The sequence below is a fragment of the Panonychus citri genome, unplaced genomic scaffold (assembly GCF_014898815.1).
Source record: "Panonychus citri isolate SS breed McGregor unplaced genomic scaffold, ASM1489881v1 Contig00138, whole genome shotgun sequence".
Lineage (NCBI taxonomy): Eukaryota > Metazoa > Arthropoda > Arachnida > Trombidiformes > Tetranychidae > Panonychus > Panonychus citri.
In genome coordinates this window covers 1899248-1915514 of record NW_026515543.1, presented here as the reverse complement: position 1 = coordinate 1915514, position 16267 = coordinate 1899248, and the positions used below count along the sequence as shown (strand labels likewise).

General features: G+C 32.7%; 5 protein-coding genes and 1 long non-coding RNA gene across 6 annotated transcripts; 4 read left to right on the top strand and 2 right to left on the bottom strand.

Moving 5' to 3' along the window:
* Positions 1-412: 412 nt before the first annotated feature.
* LOC128393044 (chitin deacetylase 1-like) lies at positions 413-3029 on the top strand. The gene is made up of 5 exons (XM_053353155.1): positions 413-751; positions 859-1068; positions 1549-2020; positions 2096-2447; positions 2529-3029. The coding sequence occupies exons 1-5, from the start codon at positions 622-624 to the stop codon at positions 2979-2981; spliced, it is 1617 nt and encodes a 538-aa protein (XP_053209130.1). The 5' UTR covers positions 413-621; the 3' UTR covers positions 2982-3029.
* Positions 3030-3518: 489 nt separating this feature from the next.
* LOC128393053 (uncharacterized) lies at positions 3519-4336 on the bottom strand. Its single transcript, XR_008326069.1, has 3 exons — positions 4203-4336; positions 3981-4129; positions 3519-3727 (listed from the first exon to the last, which is right to left on the bottom strand). It is a non-coding gene; the product is annotated as an uncharacterized LOC128393053 (long non-coding RNA).
* Positions 4337-6166: 1830 nt separating this feature from the next.
* On the top strand, positions 6167-9436 carry LOC128393040 (E3 ubiquitin-protein ligase synoviolin B-like). Its single transcript, XM_053353152.1, has 4 exons — positions 6167-6491; positions 6701-7059; positions 7148-7727; positions 7818-9436. Exons 1-4 carry the CDS (start codon positions 6314-6316, stop codon positions 8702-8704), a joined length of 2004 nt encoding a protein of 667 aa, XP_053209127.1. The 5' UTR covers positions 6167-6313; the 3' UTR covers positions 8705-9436.
* A 134-nt stretch (positions 9437-9570) lies between these two features.
* LOC128393041 (uncharacterized) lies at positions 9571-12000 on the top strand. The gene is made up of 4 exons (XM_053353153.1): positions 9571-9964; positions 10054-10116; positions 10216-11639; positions 11888-12000. The coding sequence occupies exons 1-4, from the start codon at positions 9868-9870 to the stop codon at positions 11969-11971; spliced, it is 1668 nt and encodes a 555-aa protein (XP_053209128.1). The 5' UTR covers positions 9571-9867; the 3' UTR covers positions 11972-12000.
* A 285-nt stretch (positions 12001-12285) lies between these two features.
* LOC128393045 (adenosylhomocysteinase-like) lies at positions 12286-14364 on the top strand. Its single transcript, XM_053353156.1, has 4 exons — positions 12286-12455; positions 12675-12894; positions 12983-13907; positions 13998-14364. The coding sequence occupies exons 1-4, from the start codon at positions 12431-12433 to the stop codon at positions 14127-14129; spliced, it is 1302 nt and encodes a 433-aa protein (XP_053209131.1). The 5' UTR covers positions 12286-12430; the 3' UTR covers positions 14130-14364.
* A 1046-nt stretch (positions 14365-15410) lies between these two features.
* On the bottom strand, positions 15411-16101 carry LOC128393048 (NPC intracellular cholesterol transporter 2-like). Its single transcript, XM_053353160.1, has 2 exons — positions 15942-16101; positions 15411-15865 (listed from the first exon to the last, which is right to left on the bottom strand). The coding sequence occupies exons 1-2, from the start codon at positions 16012-16014 to the stop codon at positions 15498-15500; spliced, it is 441 nt and encodes a 146-aa protein (XP_053209135.1). The 5' UTR covers positions 16015-16101; the 3' UTR covers positions 15411-15497.
* Positions 16102-16267: the final 166 nt, after the last annotated feature.

Genomic DNA, 16267 nt, shown 5'->3' with positions numbered 1-16267 from the left:
TGAATTAGTAAACAATCAACTGAATAGAGTAAAGATTTTAAAGTGATGAGGAAGAGAAATAAATTATTCTAATGATGATAAAAGTAACATTATCATCATCATGAAGCCTCACAAACACTAATGAAGTTGAACAGAAAAAAAAGAAGCAAAAATAGACAGTAAAGAGCAAAAGAAGATGCAAATTTAGGTGATCGGTCTTAAAGAGATGACAACAGGTAAGAAGATGGATAAGATGATTTGCTCCGATTTCGAAGGAAAAAAAACTGATGTCGTAACCGAAATGACCTTATTCCAGCCCATCGTTAGCTTATTCTTCTCTTTATTTATCTTCTCATTATATTCTTACTCCTCCTTCAACCTGATCCCCGAAAATCGTTAGCAAAACAAGCGCTAATGTATCTTATTCTTCATCATCATTATTGTTGGTGGAACGATAAAGTTCATCGTTCTCAGAATCGACGCCATATTGTTTACTTTTAAGAAAAAGTTTCTTCTATTCTTTTTGTAGAATTTTAGTTTTTTTCTTTCTCCCGAATTCAACTGACTAACAAGTGATTCTCATTGTTGAAACTAATTGTGATTGCAATCACTGCAATCGCCATAGCAATTAACCAATTCACCATGAGTTTAATTGTCTCCAATCAGTTTAACAAGTCAAATGTATTAACAGTGACTTGTTGCCTTTTAATTGTTTGCTATTTAATTCAAATTGTTCATCTTGCTGATAAACTTGATGATTTCGTTGAATCAGGTATGTGTTGATTACTTTAAACTTTCATTTTAAGAAATTTAATCAATTCAATTGTGATTCCAAATTGTGATTGATAATCTTTGGTGATGAATTCTGTGTTTGTTAAGGTGCCGTTGAGGGAATTCCTTGTGTTTCCAATGGTAAATTTTATCGAAATCCGGAGCAAATTGGAATTCGAGATTGTGCCAAATACTATTGGTGCCCTCGGGGTAAAGTTCTTGAGTTCCGTTGTTCATCTGGACTTTGGTTTGACATCGATCGGCAAATTTGTGACTTTAAATCAAAAATTAATGCGCAAAATTGTGAAAAATCACATGGTAATTATGATTTTGTTTTCATTTAAAAATTTAACAACTCGATTTAATTTGATTCCATTTTGGTTTGTCTGTTTGATTGTGATTTGAATTCATTAACAGCCATTAGCATTTGATTGTTCAAACGTTTTAAATTTAACAACAGCAACAACTAAAATCAGGTTAAGGTGAACAAAAATTAAAGAAAGTAATTAACTCAATTGCTTTAAGATTAAAATCTAAATACATGTTAAGATGAGTTATTGATTAACCAGAAAATCAACAAGTTTTTGGTGTGATTAAGTTTTAAATTGTTACCCATTTGCATTTATTGTGAGTCGGTCATTGACTTAATTGTTGAAGAGTAAGAAAAACTTAAATCAACGCAACAATCAACAATAAATCAGATCAATTAGTTTGTACACCTACAAGTGATTTAGTGTTTTTTTTACTTTAAGTTTACTAATTAAAAAAACATTCAATTACTAAATCATCTTAATTTAGATGCATCAACTCCTCGTCCTCTTTTGGCAACTGAAAGTCCAATTTGCCCAGAAGGTCAATTAGCTTGTGCCGATCGGAAATGTCTTAATCGCGACGTTTTTTGTGACGGTACCGTTGATTGTAATGATGGTTCAGATGAGTCTTGGTGTGACCCAGAAAACGATCCAAATTCACCTGCCCGATGTGATCTGAATAACTGTACATTACCAGATTGTTTCTGTTCCATTGACGGGACCCGAATACCAAATGACCTGAAGCTTGAAGAGACACCGCAAATGGTTATAATCACTTTCGATGATGCGGTTAACAATGAAAATTGGGAAATCTATCAATCCATTTTCACACCAAACCGAACCAACGCCAACGGGTGTCCAATAAGGTCAACTTTTTTCCTCTCTCATGAATATACCAACTATCGACATGTTCAGAAACTTTGGAATGATAATCACGAAATTGCCGTTCATTCAATTACGTAAGTTAAACTTTAGTAAAAGAAAGACTGAAAATCATATTATGTAATTATAACTGTCGATTTGTCCATTCATAGACATCGACAACCTGAACTTTGGTGGACTTTCAATGCTACAATCGAAGATTGGTTCGATGAGTTCGCAGGAATGGCCAATATAATTAACAAATTCGCTGGTATTCCCTTAGAGGAATTAAGAGGAACTCGAGTTCCATTCTTGAGAATTGGTTGGAATACTCAGTTAATTATGATGAGAGAATTTGGTTTCCTTTATGATTCCTCGATGGTTCCACCCAAATCAGATCCTCCGATTTGGCCTTACACTTTCGACTTCCGTATTCCTCATAAATGTGCCGGTTCTCTCCAGAAATGTCCATCTCGTTCATTCCCAGGAATGTGGGAAATGGTCATGAACCCACTGGACATTGAGGTGAATAATAATAATGCAACTTATTGATTAGAATTCAATCAACTAATTATTTCTTTTCTCAATGTTTTCGTATTCAAACAGGGACATACTTGTGCTATGGTCGATTCGTGTCCAACTCATTTATCCGAGGAAGAACTATTGGCCATGTTCTTGGACAATTTCAATCGCCACTATCGAACCAATAAAGCACCGTTTGGATTGTTTTTCCATACGATTTGGTTCAAGGATAAGAAAAATTTCAAGGTTTTCCTTCAATTCATTGATGAACTCATCAAGAAGCCCGATGTTTACATTGTCACCAACTATCAGGCCATCGAATGGATGAGGACACCGACACCATTGAGCCAATTGAACAATTTCGAACCCTGGAAATGCCAGAAAAACATTGATCCAAATTTAGTTGCTTGTAATCATCCGAAATTGTGTAAATTACATAGTCGCCATTTAAAAGGTGAAAGATATTTGCACACTTGCTTTGAATGTCCAGAGGTTTATCCATGGGTCAAGAATGAATTTGGACTTGAATTCAAATAGAACAATTAACAATGTAATTTTCATTCGATTGCTAATTAACTTCAACAAGTGATCAAATTTCATGTATCGAAATCACTTGTGTTTGTGATACATTAAAATCATTTGTCTTTTTTTATGTTAACAATCAGACGCACAATTATTCATTGAAAGTCACAATTAAGATTGTAAGACTTAATTTGATTAGATTGGAAAGTTATTAACCGTTAATATTAACCGTAAGTCTTAATTATTTGATTACAGAGGCTTAACCGATTAACAATTATCAATAGAAAATGAGAAGGTTAATATCGTCGCGTAATTGATTCCAGTTAATTTAGTTTAACTCAATTAACAGTTTCTTGTTCAATTTTGATCATCTTAATTGATTGGTGAGTGAATAATTAACCATGTCATCAAGTAATGTGTCCAATTTTGATCAAAATCAAAGACAAAAAGTGGTACGAAGAGTTAAAGTTACCACTGGATGTTTGGTATGTGACAATTAATTAACTATTCAATGATAATCAACTAAATCTCTTTTTTTTCACCATTTCATCAGTGTGTTGGTTTGATATTAGTTATTCTTGGTGCTCTTGGATGTGTTGAGATAATCGCACTTGGTTCAGTGCTATCGGGCATCGTTGTGGTCATTGGAATCCTCAGTTTCTTAATCAGTGTTAAAATATTACAACACAATATAAATTATCTGGACTCTCATCGATCCGAAATGGCTTGAAAATTTCCCAATTATAATTGATAACAATTAACTGTAACAATAAAATATATATTGAATTAATTACCTTTAAGATTTGATACAGGTCAGTCTCATTTATGAGGCGGTTATTGTTTTCATATCATAATTAGAAACATTCAAATTGATTAAACGTGACTAAACAGCAATCACTGTCAATGAATTGCAACTAGTTTGAACAAAATTAACTAAAAAACGAGCAGAAATAATTATTCATATCCATTGACAATAAAGAGAACGGAAAAGTAATTGATGAAAAATGACCTTACAAGAGCACTTTTCCTAGTACGAAATAGCTTTCGATACATCAACTATACCAATCGGTTCAATTTTATCCTTTGTTGATTAAAAATCCCATCAAAAAATTAAGTGTCTTGATGACCATTGATCAGAAAAATATATTAATTGGTGAAAAAAACTTTTGGTTTAAATGAAGCGGTGATTAGATATCAGAATTTGAATCATTTGAGTTGATCAGGTGAGACTCTCACCTGATGAAAATACTGTTATAATAGTAATAACTAAATCTAAATCAGAATCAATTAAGTTTTTCTAGTCAAGTTGATTACTGGTTGAATAGTCTAGATGATTGTCATTCTTCCCAGAAATTAGAGTGGTCACCAATAAACATAGAATATGATCCAAGTAACAAGTTCGTCCACCCGAAAGGATCTAGAAAAAAAGTTGAAAATAACTGTTAGTTTTGCGGTAAGTTGATTATTTAAAATCCTAATGATTAAATTGAAATTGTAGCTTTTCTAGTTTACATTAATGTCATGAATTTCAGTTCTAGTCAAATAAACTTTTTCTTGTGTTATTTTGTTTCTTACCGAATTTAAACTTTTCTAAATCGTGATTGGTACTACGATTACAAAATTACATGTTATCCCATTGTTTAGATTATCGGTCTGTTATGTGCAATCGTCGCAGTTATCCTAATGGTTATGGGTCAACTTTATATGGGTTTCCTGTTGGTAATTGGTATGGTTACCTTTTCAGTCAGTTCAACTATCGGCTGGGCAGTCATTAGGCGACTTGACTCAGATTGGCCTGATGATCTTGAATGAATTACTTAAACCCGATCGTAAAGAAAAAGATTAACACATAAATGATAACTCGAAATAAAATCGCCTGATTCCAGTTGTTTGGTCGAACTTGATCTTTGAATGTTTAGTCTTATCCAAAGTGATCATCAATCAATATTATATCGATTTTTTAAGAAATCGTCCAACAGTATTAATTAAAGTTCAAACAGATCTTTTAATCAACCAATTTGATTTTTCTCTTTGCCGATTAAAATTGAATTAAATCTCTTTCCACCAAGGGAACTTGACTGAGAAAGTTATCAGTTTGAATGAGGCGGTAAATGTTAAGATATCAGATTTTGGCTCATTCGAGTCGATCAGGTGAGACTCACCTCATATTATTAGACTAATAAATTATTAGTAACAAATTGTTACTAACAATGCAAAATTTTCATTTAAATGTTTTAACAATCATTTTATATCAGTTGATTGTTTGCAGTTAATTAAGTTGATTGTTGAGTAAATCCAGTATCTCAAATGATCGAGTGATCAGAGTGTTCAACAATTGTACCATTAGAATATGATTCAAATAATCAATTCGTCCAGGAGAAAAGATTTAGAGAAAAAGTTATATGTATCTGTTAGTTTCACAGTAAGTTGATTGTTAACAATTTAACTGATTAAAATGAACTGTCCACAATCATGTAATGAAAAACTAATTATTTCATCACGCTTTCCATTAATTAGTTTATCGGCCTGTTATGTGCCATTGTCGCAATCATCCTTATGTTAATGGGTCAAGTTTATATGGATATCCTTTTGATAGCTGGTTTAATCACCTTTGCAATCGGTGGAACTATCAGTCTTGGAATCATGATGCACCTTGATTCAGTTTGGCCTGATGATCTCGATTAAATGTCTCCAATTACACAATTTATACACCAAACCGAAGATAATCAACTGTGTTTTAATGATTATCGATATTGATCACCAATTTAATCTTCCATCTCCTCCTGTTCACCCAAGGAAATCGGTTAATCCACAAATCTAAGTCCAAACGTGCCAGATGTACATTATATTGTATCACCTTCGTATCAGAATTGACCATAACAATCAAAATTTAATTTCAACACAAACAAACAAAAAACGAAACTTAATTACTCTTTTTACATTTCAATTTTCTTTCCTTTGTCGATTAAAAAATGTTACAAATTCGCATCTCTCTGTCCATTACTAACCACTCCAGTAACTGAGAAAACCTAATCAGTGTTAAAGTTAACAGAATATAAATGATCTTAAAAATTAACAAAAAGAAATTTAAAAAAAAACCAACAATTAATTGAAAACGAGAAAAAAATGAAATCAAAACAAAAGAAGAAAATTCGATAGTCGATTAATCGATAATCGAATTGAGTTGTTTTGAAATTTTTTCTCTTTCTGATTTCCCCTTTCAGCGATTACGTGTCTTTACGTTTAATTGTTTTCATGTTAAATTAATTACTTCTCATTTAGATTAATTTAATTTCTCTTTCAATTAGTAGTGTTCCCTTAGATTGTATCAATTGTTTTCTACCAAAATGGAGGATATAAAGTCCATCTTATTGACTGTTGTTTCTATCGTATTATCCATGGCCGTCATTGGAAATGCTTATTACCAGAAGAAACAATTTTATCCTTCAGTTGTCTACATAACTAAATCTAATCCATCAATGGCGGTCATTTATTCACAAGCATTTGTCTTTGTCCTTTTAATGGGTACGTAAAAGAATGAGAAAAGAAAAACCAAAATGAAACAATAACTTTACCACCACCGGTCATTACATTCACCATATTGTTTCTCCTTCATTCATTTGGAAAAACCTTTTTCTCTCTTTACAGCTGATTCGTTTTTCTATAATTTTCCTCTTTTTATATTCCTGATTAGTGATTTAATATTTTTCTTTTTCTTTCTCTCTTTCAATTAGGTAAACTTATGAGAAAGATATTTTTCGGCCAATTACGAGCAGCCGAATTGGAACATTTAATTGAGAGAGCTTGGTATGCGGTAACAGAGACTTGTCTTGCATTTACCGTTTTTCGTGATGATTTGAGTCCCAAATTTGTGGCTCTTTTTACATTACTTTTATTTCTCAAATGTTTCCATTGGCTGGCAGAAGATCGTGTTGACTTTATGGAGAGAAGTCCAAATATACCATTTATTTTCCATTTTCGAGTAATATCACTTCTCTGTCTATTAGCATTCCTTGATATCTTCTTTGTGAATTTAGCTTATTACAGTACATTGACTAAAGGAGCATCTGTTCAACTAGTATTTGGTTTTGAGGTGAGAATTTGAGAATATATAATTTCTATTTTCTACCCTGATCGATATTCTAATCATTCTTCTTCTTTTTCATCTTCCTTTAAATTAGTATGCAATCCTTTTTACGGCTGTTTTTAACATAGTCATGAAATATGGTCTTCACTTTATGGATCTTCGACGTGAAAATCCATGGGAGAATAAGGCTGTTTACTTATTGTACACTGAGCTTTTGATGGGATTTTTAAAAGTTATTCTTTACCTTACTTTCATCTCGATAATGATGAAAATTCATACCTTCCCATTATTTGCCATTCGACCAATGTACCTAAGCATGAGAGCCTTAAGAAAAGCTCTTAATGATGTAATAATGTCTCGTCGAGCAATACGAAATATGAATACATTATATCCAAATGCTTCAGCTGAAGATTTGGCTAATAATGATAATATTTGTATAATTTGTCGAGAAGAGATGACAGGCAATGGTTCGGCCAAGAAACTTCCCTGTAATCATATTTTCCATGTTTCTTGTTTACGTTCATGGTTCCAGCGACAACAAACTTGCCCTACCTGCCGAATGGATGTTCTTCAATCAATTACACCCCAACAACCCGCTCCCCAACAAGCTAATCGTCAGGTCAGAGCTGGAGCACCAGTTAATCAAGCAGCTCAACCTCCGTTGCCTCCTCAAGGTTCGTTATGAATTATTATTACTTTGGCTTATTTATCCAAACCTCATTTCATTTGTCATTTCTAACTTTTTGGCTTATTTTCTATTCTAGTTCAAATTCTGCTTGGTCCTTTTCTTGCCCAATTTGCACAACAAATGCAACAAAATCAACAGCAAGCTCAACAGCAGCAACAACAACAGCAACAACAACAACAACAACAATCAACATCTAACCAACAGTCTCAGGCACCGGCTACTAGTGTCACCTCTTCAACTGCAACCACATCTACCGGTGCATCAACATCATCAACTTCATCATCATCCAATCAATCACAACCATCATCATCATCATCGTCATCATCATCTGTATCGTCAACATCAACAACCACATCAACTACTACATCAAATTCATTGCCTCGATCTATATTCACTTTACCAGGTTTTCCTCACTTCATGCCTTTTGTGCCATTCCCTCCACCACCTCCACCTCCACCTATGGCTACATCACCACCCAATTTATCTCAATTAACTGATGAAGAATTGAGAAAAATGGAGGGTACAGAAAGAGAAGCAGTTGAGGCAAGAATTAAATGTCTTCTCAACATTAAAACTCTTCTTGATTCTGCTGTTGCTCAACTTAATCAATATCAACTAGTCGCTGGTCCACTCTTTGCTGGCCTTGATCGACAAGGAGAATCATCTTTATTATCCTCTTCATTATCATCATCATCATTATCACCACCAACAACAACCAGTAATTCACAAAAAATTAATCTTGCTAATCATGTGCCGGATGATGTGAGGAAACTAAGAATCCAAAGGTTTTCTCAAACCAATACTCCAATGGTTGATAATAAAAGCAACATTTTAGGATATGAAATTGATACCAGAGGCAATGATAAACCTTCAACGTCCAGCCCACAATCGTCAAGTGGTCAACAATCAAATGGTGATGATGAAAGCAAACATGTGCCAACGGATACAAAGCAAGAGAGCTAAAGAAATACAATTAGAATCACTAATAATAGAAATAGATTGTTTTTTAATCAATCGGTATTAGTAATCGCGATATCAGATCAATTCAGTGATAAATTTGATTCTTATAGCAAACAGAAAATATGTGATCTTCTCATCTCCTATTCTTCTCGTTCTTTTCTTCTTATCTCCCTATTTCTCTCTCTCTCTCTCTCTCTCTCTCTCTCTCTCTTTCTTTCTTTCTATTTGCAATCACACTCTCATCACAATGTTTGCATATAAATATTTATTTTCTCAACCCGTTCTCTCCTATAACCTTAATTTAAGGTTCCATAGATAATGATGATTGATTTAATTGGTGTTTCTTTCCTTTGGATAAATTATCTCTCTCTCTCTTTCTCTCTCGCTCTCCATTTACCATCCATTTACCATCCATCACACCGTCAATGATTGTTACTACTGAATCAACTTATACCATTGAAACAAATTTAAATCCAGATCCTCACTTGTTCATCAAACAACAATCAACAGAAAACATCTCTGATTAATTTTTGAACAAAGTTTCTCTCTCTCTATTAACTTATCATATAAACACACACATACAATATAATCCAATAAGAAAACATTGAGAAGCAAAAAAAAAACATGAAAATTATATTTATCATAATGTAAATACCAATAAGAAAATAAGAAAAATTGTAATAACAACAATTAACACCAAAAGCAATTAAACTAATGCGCTTGTATACAATTAAATTGTTTTTTTTTATAACAATCAAATTGAGACAAAAAGCTATGAAAACATAGATGATGAAATAAACAACTAATCTTGTTGGTAGATTTGCCTTTTAAAGAAAAGAAGATGATTAAAACTAATCATCATCGAGGATTTTAAACGCATTGACCTTTGTGAATCTTAATTCTGTTTACATTTGTTGCTTTTTAATTGTCTTTAATTAGTCAGCTTTTTTCATCCATAGGCGGAGCTTTTAATTGCTCATCTCTCAAGACAATTAAACATTAGGTTCACTTTTTTATTAACCTTCACTTTAAATTTGTCTCTTGACTACAACTGACTAATTGTTTTCATTATTTGAATTTTTTTTCTTCTCATTTACCATCAACCATCTAAATTTTTTTCTTAATTGTGATTTAATTTTGTTTCTTTTTTATTCTAAATTGTAAAAATGTCTTTTCCACCCAATCGTGATCGTAAGGAATACGATATCAGATTACTTGGACATTTCACCGGCTTAGAAGTGGAATTTCAAACCCGAAACAATGGTAAGAAATCGTTAATTTGATTGTTCTACTCATCTAAATTGTGTGTGTTTCCTTTGCTAATCATTTAATTACTTCTAATTTTCTTCCAGAGCATTTGATTGGAATGCTGAGCAATCATAATTCCGAAATTGGAACTTTTACTTTTACTAATTGTAAGTTGATTTTCTTTGTATTCTATTTGATTGAAACAAAAGTGATTCTAATTTTTTTTTGGGAACTAATTGTGTCTCTTTCTGATTGTTATTGATTAGTGCGTAAAATTGATGGCAATCATTGGGCTATGAAGCAAATATATACTTATGCTGATTTCTTTGGGAAGTTTATTGCCACTGCCAACATGGATTTCAGACCATCGGGAAATTCAGGTCAAACGGCAGCCGAAGAGGAATTGAACTCCGTTCTAACCGACAAGGAAACCAGATTGGTTAAGATTGAGAGTACTGATGTTTCAGGAATTATCAATAATGATCCATTGGAAATCATAGTCAATCCCGATATTAAGAATCTACAATATGAATCAATTGATTTCTCTTTTACTCTTGATCAAGATGAGTTCGAAACTGTCATTTCAAATGATGTAACTCGAATCACTTCACCAAATGATCATTCACTTAACGAAGTTATCGAGACACTTTCATCTCGACAACTAATCAGCATGGTTGTTTTGCCTTTTTCCATCGATAATCGTAATGAACCAATGGAATTCATTATTTTCGGCTGTGATAAAGGTTCTTTTATATTTACCGTTAATCAAGAGGTAATGAAAAGGTTGAAAGCTATTCTCGAATCGAAAGAAATTACCAAAGTTCTTCACGATTCCGCCATTACTACAGCTCGTTTACGCCATTTGTTTGATATCGACATTGAAAATGTCGATGATACTGCTGTTCTCAATACTCACTACATTCTAAAACATAACAAAGACAATCGAAAATCAGATCAGTTTCTTAATCGTTTTCGATCGTACAGTTCGTGTGTCAAAAGTTTTCTTGGAATTAAACTTCCATGGGAGCCATATGTTGGATTCTATCAAAGGTGCGGTAAAGGTAAGCTACTTGCCGCCGAACTGGACGATACTGGACGTGGTTATGCTCGAGGATTGGCCATGCTTTTACCTGAGCTTCGAATGGAAATACTCAAACATATTGTAATCCCGTTAGTCGCCAAGCAATTCACCTATTCTAATGTCGTTAAATATGCTTCCGATCTCGAGTATACTGAGCTTCGAAATGGTAATCTAATTAGTCCCCATAATCTAAGTAACGCTGATTGGGGTAATTCTGATGAATTTAATCTATCAATTACTGCCACTATTTCTGAATTATTGTTGAAGAAATTTAAGCTCTTCAATCGAATTAGAAAACCATTAACTCGAGATTCTTGTACTCAAACGGATCCAATGTTAGTTGGACAATCGACTAGAAGAACTTTTTCCCCTTCTTATTCACGGGTTCTTGCTCATATAAATTCATCAAGATCATCAACCGTCTCACCATGTGATTCATCTGATGAATCTCTTGTTAAAACAACCATCCAATCATCCGCATCTTCATCATCATCATCGACAATTAAATCAAATGGCCATTGTAATGGGAACGATAAGAAATTACTTCGAATTGATAAAAATCATCCACAATTATCTGAGAATACAAATGATGATATTGATTGGAGTTTAGTAAGTGGTTCTAAATACTAAATGCTAATTACATTTCCACGTCCGATATTTGTATTCACGTCTTCTTAATTGTTCCAACTGATTAATTCTCAATTCTAATCACAATTTTTTCTTTTCTTTTCATATTTTTTTTTCATCTTTACCTCTTTCTCCTTTTTTTACCGTTACTTTTTCCACTCGATTTTGTTTTCAATCAACTTTTCGCTTTTCCTCAAATTCTCATAACAAATAATTGTATAAACTCAAAGGCGAGGTTAAGCAAACTCAGCTCATCCTCCGATTCCTGGGGTATAAAACACCCTGATATTATACCCGCAGGCTTTAATCGCTAAAATTATTAAAATAAATTTAAAAATTTAAACTAATAAAATAAATTATGTAGACAAAAAAAAATACATATTCTATTTACTTTTTTCCAAGTAAACTCTTGGTTAAAGTAAAGGGAAAAACCACTCTTCAATTGGCTTGATATTTAATATTCTCTTTTAATTGTTAATTTAATTGTAAAATTTAATGAGACTTAATTGTAACAGTTTGAATTGGAAATAAACTAAATTTACTCTTAGAATTAATTCTCACCCATAGATGGAGCTCTTTAAACGCGTGTTGCTTTTTTCGGTTTTTTTTTGTTGATTATTATCTGATTTTCTGAAACCAATTTGTTTCTTTCTTCAGTTGATTTAATTTCTACTGGTTTTAGCCACGTTGTCAACTTAATTTTGTTAATTAATTACTTAGCTAATTGTTCCCTTTGTGTAACAAGTTCCTTCTTTAATCGTAAATAATCAACTATGACTAAACCACAATACAAAGTTGGTAAGTGTTGATCCCAATATCTCATCAAGAGATAAGTAAACTGTTGTTTTGAGATTAATTTAATTCCTTTTGGATTAGATTTTGATTTTGACTTTGATTGTTACTATTTATTTTATTGATTAACTTTGTAACTAATTTGATTGTTTATATTGGTTATCTTTTGTTGTTTTTGTCTTAATTGGGGATATGGTTTGTTTGTTTGGTCTCCATTTACTTTAGCTGATATTAAGCTCGCTGAGTTTGGGCGTAAGGAAATTGAAATTGCCGAAAATGAGATGCCTGGTTTAATGGCCTTACGGTCAAAATATGGTCCAAGTAAACCATTGAAAGGTGCTCGAATTGCTGGTTGTCTTCATATGACCATTCAAACCGCTGTTCTTATTGAGACTCTCATTGATTTAGGTGCTGAAGTTCAATGGTCATCATGTAACATTTTCAGGTACATTTGCACTTGAAAAAATTTTCCATTCTCACTAATGGTTTATCCTCGTTCTTTGATTAATCTTAATTACATTTTTAATCAACAGTACTCAAGATCATGCTGCTTCTGCCATTGCTGCTCGTGGTGTTGCCGTTTACGCTTGGAAAGGTGAAACCGAAGAGGAGTATCTTTGGTGCATTGAACAAACCATTTTCTGGCCTGATGGTCAACCTCTTAACATGATTCTCGATGATGGTGGTGATTTAACTAATCATGTTCACGAGAAATACCCACAACTGTTAGCCGGTATTAAAGGTATCTCCGAGGAGACAACCACCGGTGTCCACAATTTAAATCGTATGCTACGAAAGGGGCTTCTTAAATGTCCAGCCTTTAACGTTAACGATTCCGTTACCAAGTCTAAATTTGACAATCTTTATGGTTGCCGAGAATCATTGGTCGATGGTATTAAACGGGCAACTGATGTCATGATTGCGGGTAAAACTTGTGTTGTCGCCGGTTTTGGTGATGTTGGTAAAGGTTCAGCCGGATCTTTACGAGCTTTAGGTGCCCGAGTAATTATAACCGAAATTGATCCAATTAATGCACTTCAAGCTTGCATGGAGGGTTATCAAGTTACCACCATGGAAGAAGCCGCACCCCAAGCATCAATTTTCGTGACAACAACCGGTTGTAAGGATATCATTCGAGGTGAACACTTTGAGGTGATGCAAAACGATGCCATAGTTTGTAATATTGGACATTTTGATATCGAGATTGATGTTAAATGGCTCGATGCTAATGCTGTTAAAAAGGTTGAAGTTAAACCTCAAGTTGATCGGTATCAACTTAAAAATGGCCGACATATAATCTTACTCGCCTCTGGAAGACTTGTTAACCTTGGTTGTGCCACTGGTCATCCAAGTTTCGTTATGAGTAACTCATTTTCCAATCAAGTTCTTGCTCAAATTGAGCTTTGGACAGCAAGTGCAGGAAAATATCCCGTTGGTGTTTACCTGCTTCCCAAAAAGGTAAATTCAATTAACTTTTTTTTATGCTAATTAACTTTTACAAAACCTAATTATCCTTTGTGTCTTTGTTGTTTCTAATTGTTTCCTTAGCTTGACGAGGAAGTGGCCGCTTTACATTTACCTCATCTTGGTGCTAAATTGACTAAATTGACTCAATCACAATCTGATTATCTTGGTCTTCCTATTGAAGGTCCTTTCAAACCGGAATTGTATCGATATTGATCAGTTAATTAACTCGTTTCTCTTTTTTTTTCCATTCATTATCATGGAAAATTTAACTCGCTTAGTAACAACAATTAAGGGGAAAAAATATCTTTGTGTATTTTTGGAATCACTCTTTTGGACTTTAACATAATCAACTAATTGTCAATCAAACTAATCCCAAGTTCACGTTTTATATGAGATTAACGATTAACTTTTTGTTAATCTCATTAAAATTTGTTTAAGAAAAAAAAAAGTTTAATCCAAGTTTATTTGGTTAATTTCATTCATCTTTACAATATAAAAATATCTCATTTCAACAATCAGATTTATTCATCTAATCAACTGAGCTTATAAAACTTTCCCAACAATTGAATCTCTACAATCTAATCAACTGGAAGAGTAATCAAGTACTTGTGATTAAATCTCAAAGATATCAAATAATTAAGGCCGAAATCAGGTTACAATCACTTGAAATTTAAAATCAATTTCTCACAGTTAATCAAATTTAGTGGAAAAAAGCTCAACACCAATTAAGTTTTCATGAGAATAAACAAAAATTTCATCCTGAGACTTGAATCAATCAGAATTTGACTTAATTTGATTGCTATCAAAGTAAATTATCAGTGAGAAATTATCAAAGTTCACAATTAGAATTGATTCCGCGATCCATTGGTAAGTAAATTAGTTGAAACAATTAACTTTATCATCATTGATAGTGAACAACTACCAATGTATTAATGAAAGCAAGTGGTTTTTTCTTAATCATTTACAGCTTTTAATTGCTGGCAAAGGATATGAGTTATATTAGCAATTAGTGTCATTGTAACTTGTTACAATTAATCATCTAAATTGTCTCTGTAAAAACCTGTTAATCATGTTGATGAATCTAATATTAGTTAAATTGCTTCCTTTTGTTATTTCATTTCAAATGATAATTGAAAAAATACAACTTAACAATTAACATCACGGTTAAGCAAATCAACAATTAACAATTAAAAGTTTAACAAACTCATAGATGTGATTGTTTCACAATCAAATATGAATTGTAAAAATAATTGTAGGTAAAAAAGTAAATAATGATACGATTTTTTAATTGTCATGTTAATTGTGATACAAAACCCAATCAGATTAACTCAATCAAAATAATTGGTTAATCAATTGATGTTTAATTATTTTCACTTTTTTCCGTCTCAAATGTAACAAATTGTTACTAATAAATTTACTTGTCGTTTTGAAGCTGTTTGAATTACTACTGATTAATTGATTGTTGTAGGGTAAATGATTGGATTTCTTGACGAATTAATTTAATAGAAATAGATTTTTATTATTAGACTGTTAATTTAGTTAGAAATTGATTGTCAGAGTTGCAAAAACTTTCGACAACAATTAAACTACTTTAACGGGAAAGCGATTACAGAAAACAGTTTCACTTGTGGCAGCATTTTGAAGGCAGAACTGAACGGAGGTCGATATGGATGGAGCGATTCCTGGAATGGTCAGTGATGATTTAAGAGTATAAGCTTGACCTGCTACAAGGGGACAGGTAATGTCGGTACCACAGTTAACTGGAGGTGCACCAGGCCATGGAATCCAAACACCGAAGACTCGAGCCTTAATTGCGACTTGCAAGGAATCAGCAGCAATCGGAGATTCGAAACCGAAGGCAAACTCATAAGTATTTCCTCTTTCTACTGAACAAGGAGCCTCATCACAACCGGAAACAGAAAAAGATGTTGGCTGATTTGAATCATCGCCTTAAATCACAACAATTAAGCGAAAATCATTACAATTAACACAAAGAAATCAGAAAATAATCAACAATTTACTTACCACAATCTTGGAATTCAATATCACCAGCAAAGGTGAAACTTACCAAAGCACAAAGAATCAAAGTCTTAATCATTTTTACAATTCTACAATTAAACTAATTGTTTTAGATGAAATTAACAACTTGACTGTTGGATACAATCAATGGCTAAATACCCTAATTGATTTGATTGATATTAATTGTAACAAAAGAACAAAAAAATGGCCAATCTAATCAATTAGTAAATTGTCATGATTTGATTATCATGAATCAAATGATTATTACTCTGATAATCTACAAACACAATTAACTTTCACGGGTAATAAAACTTAGTCCAATTGTGATTAAA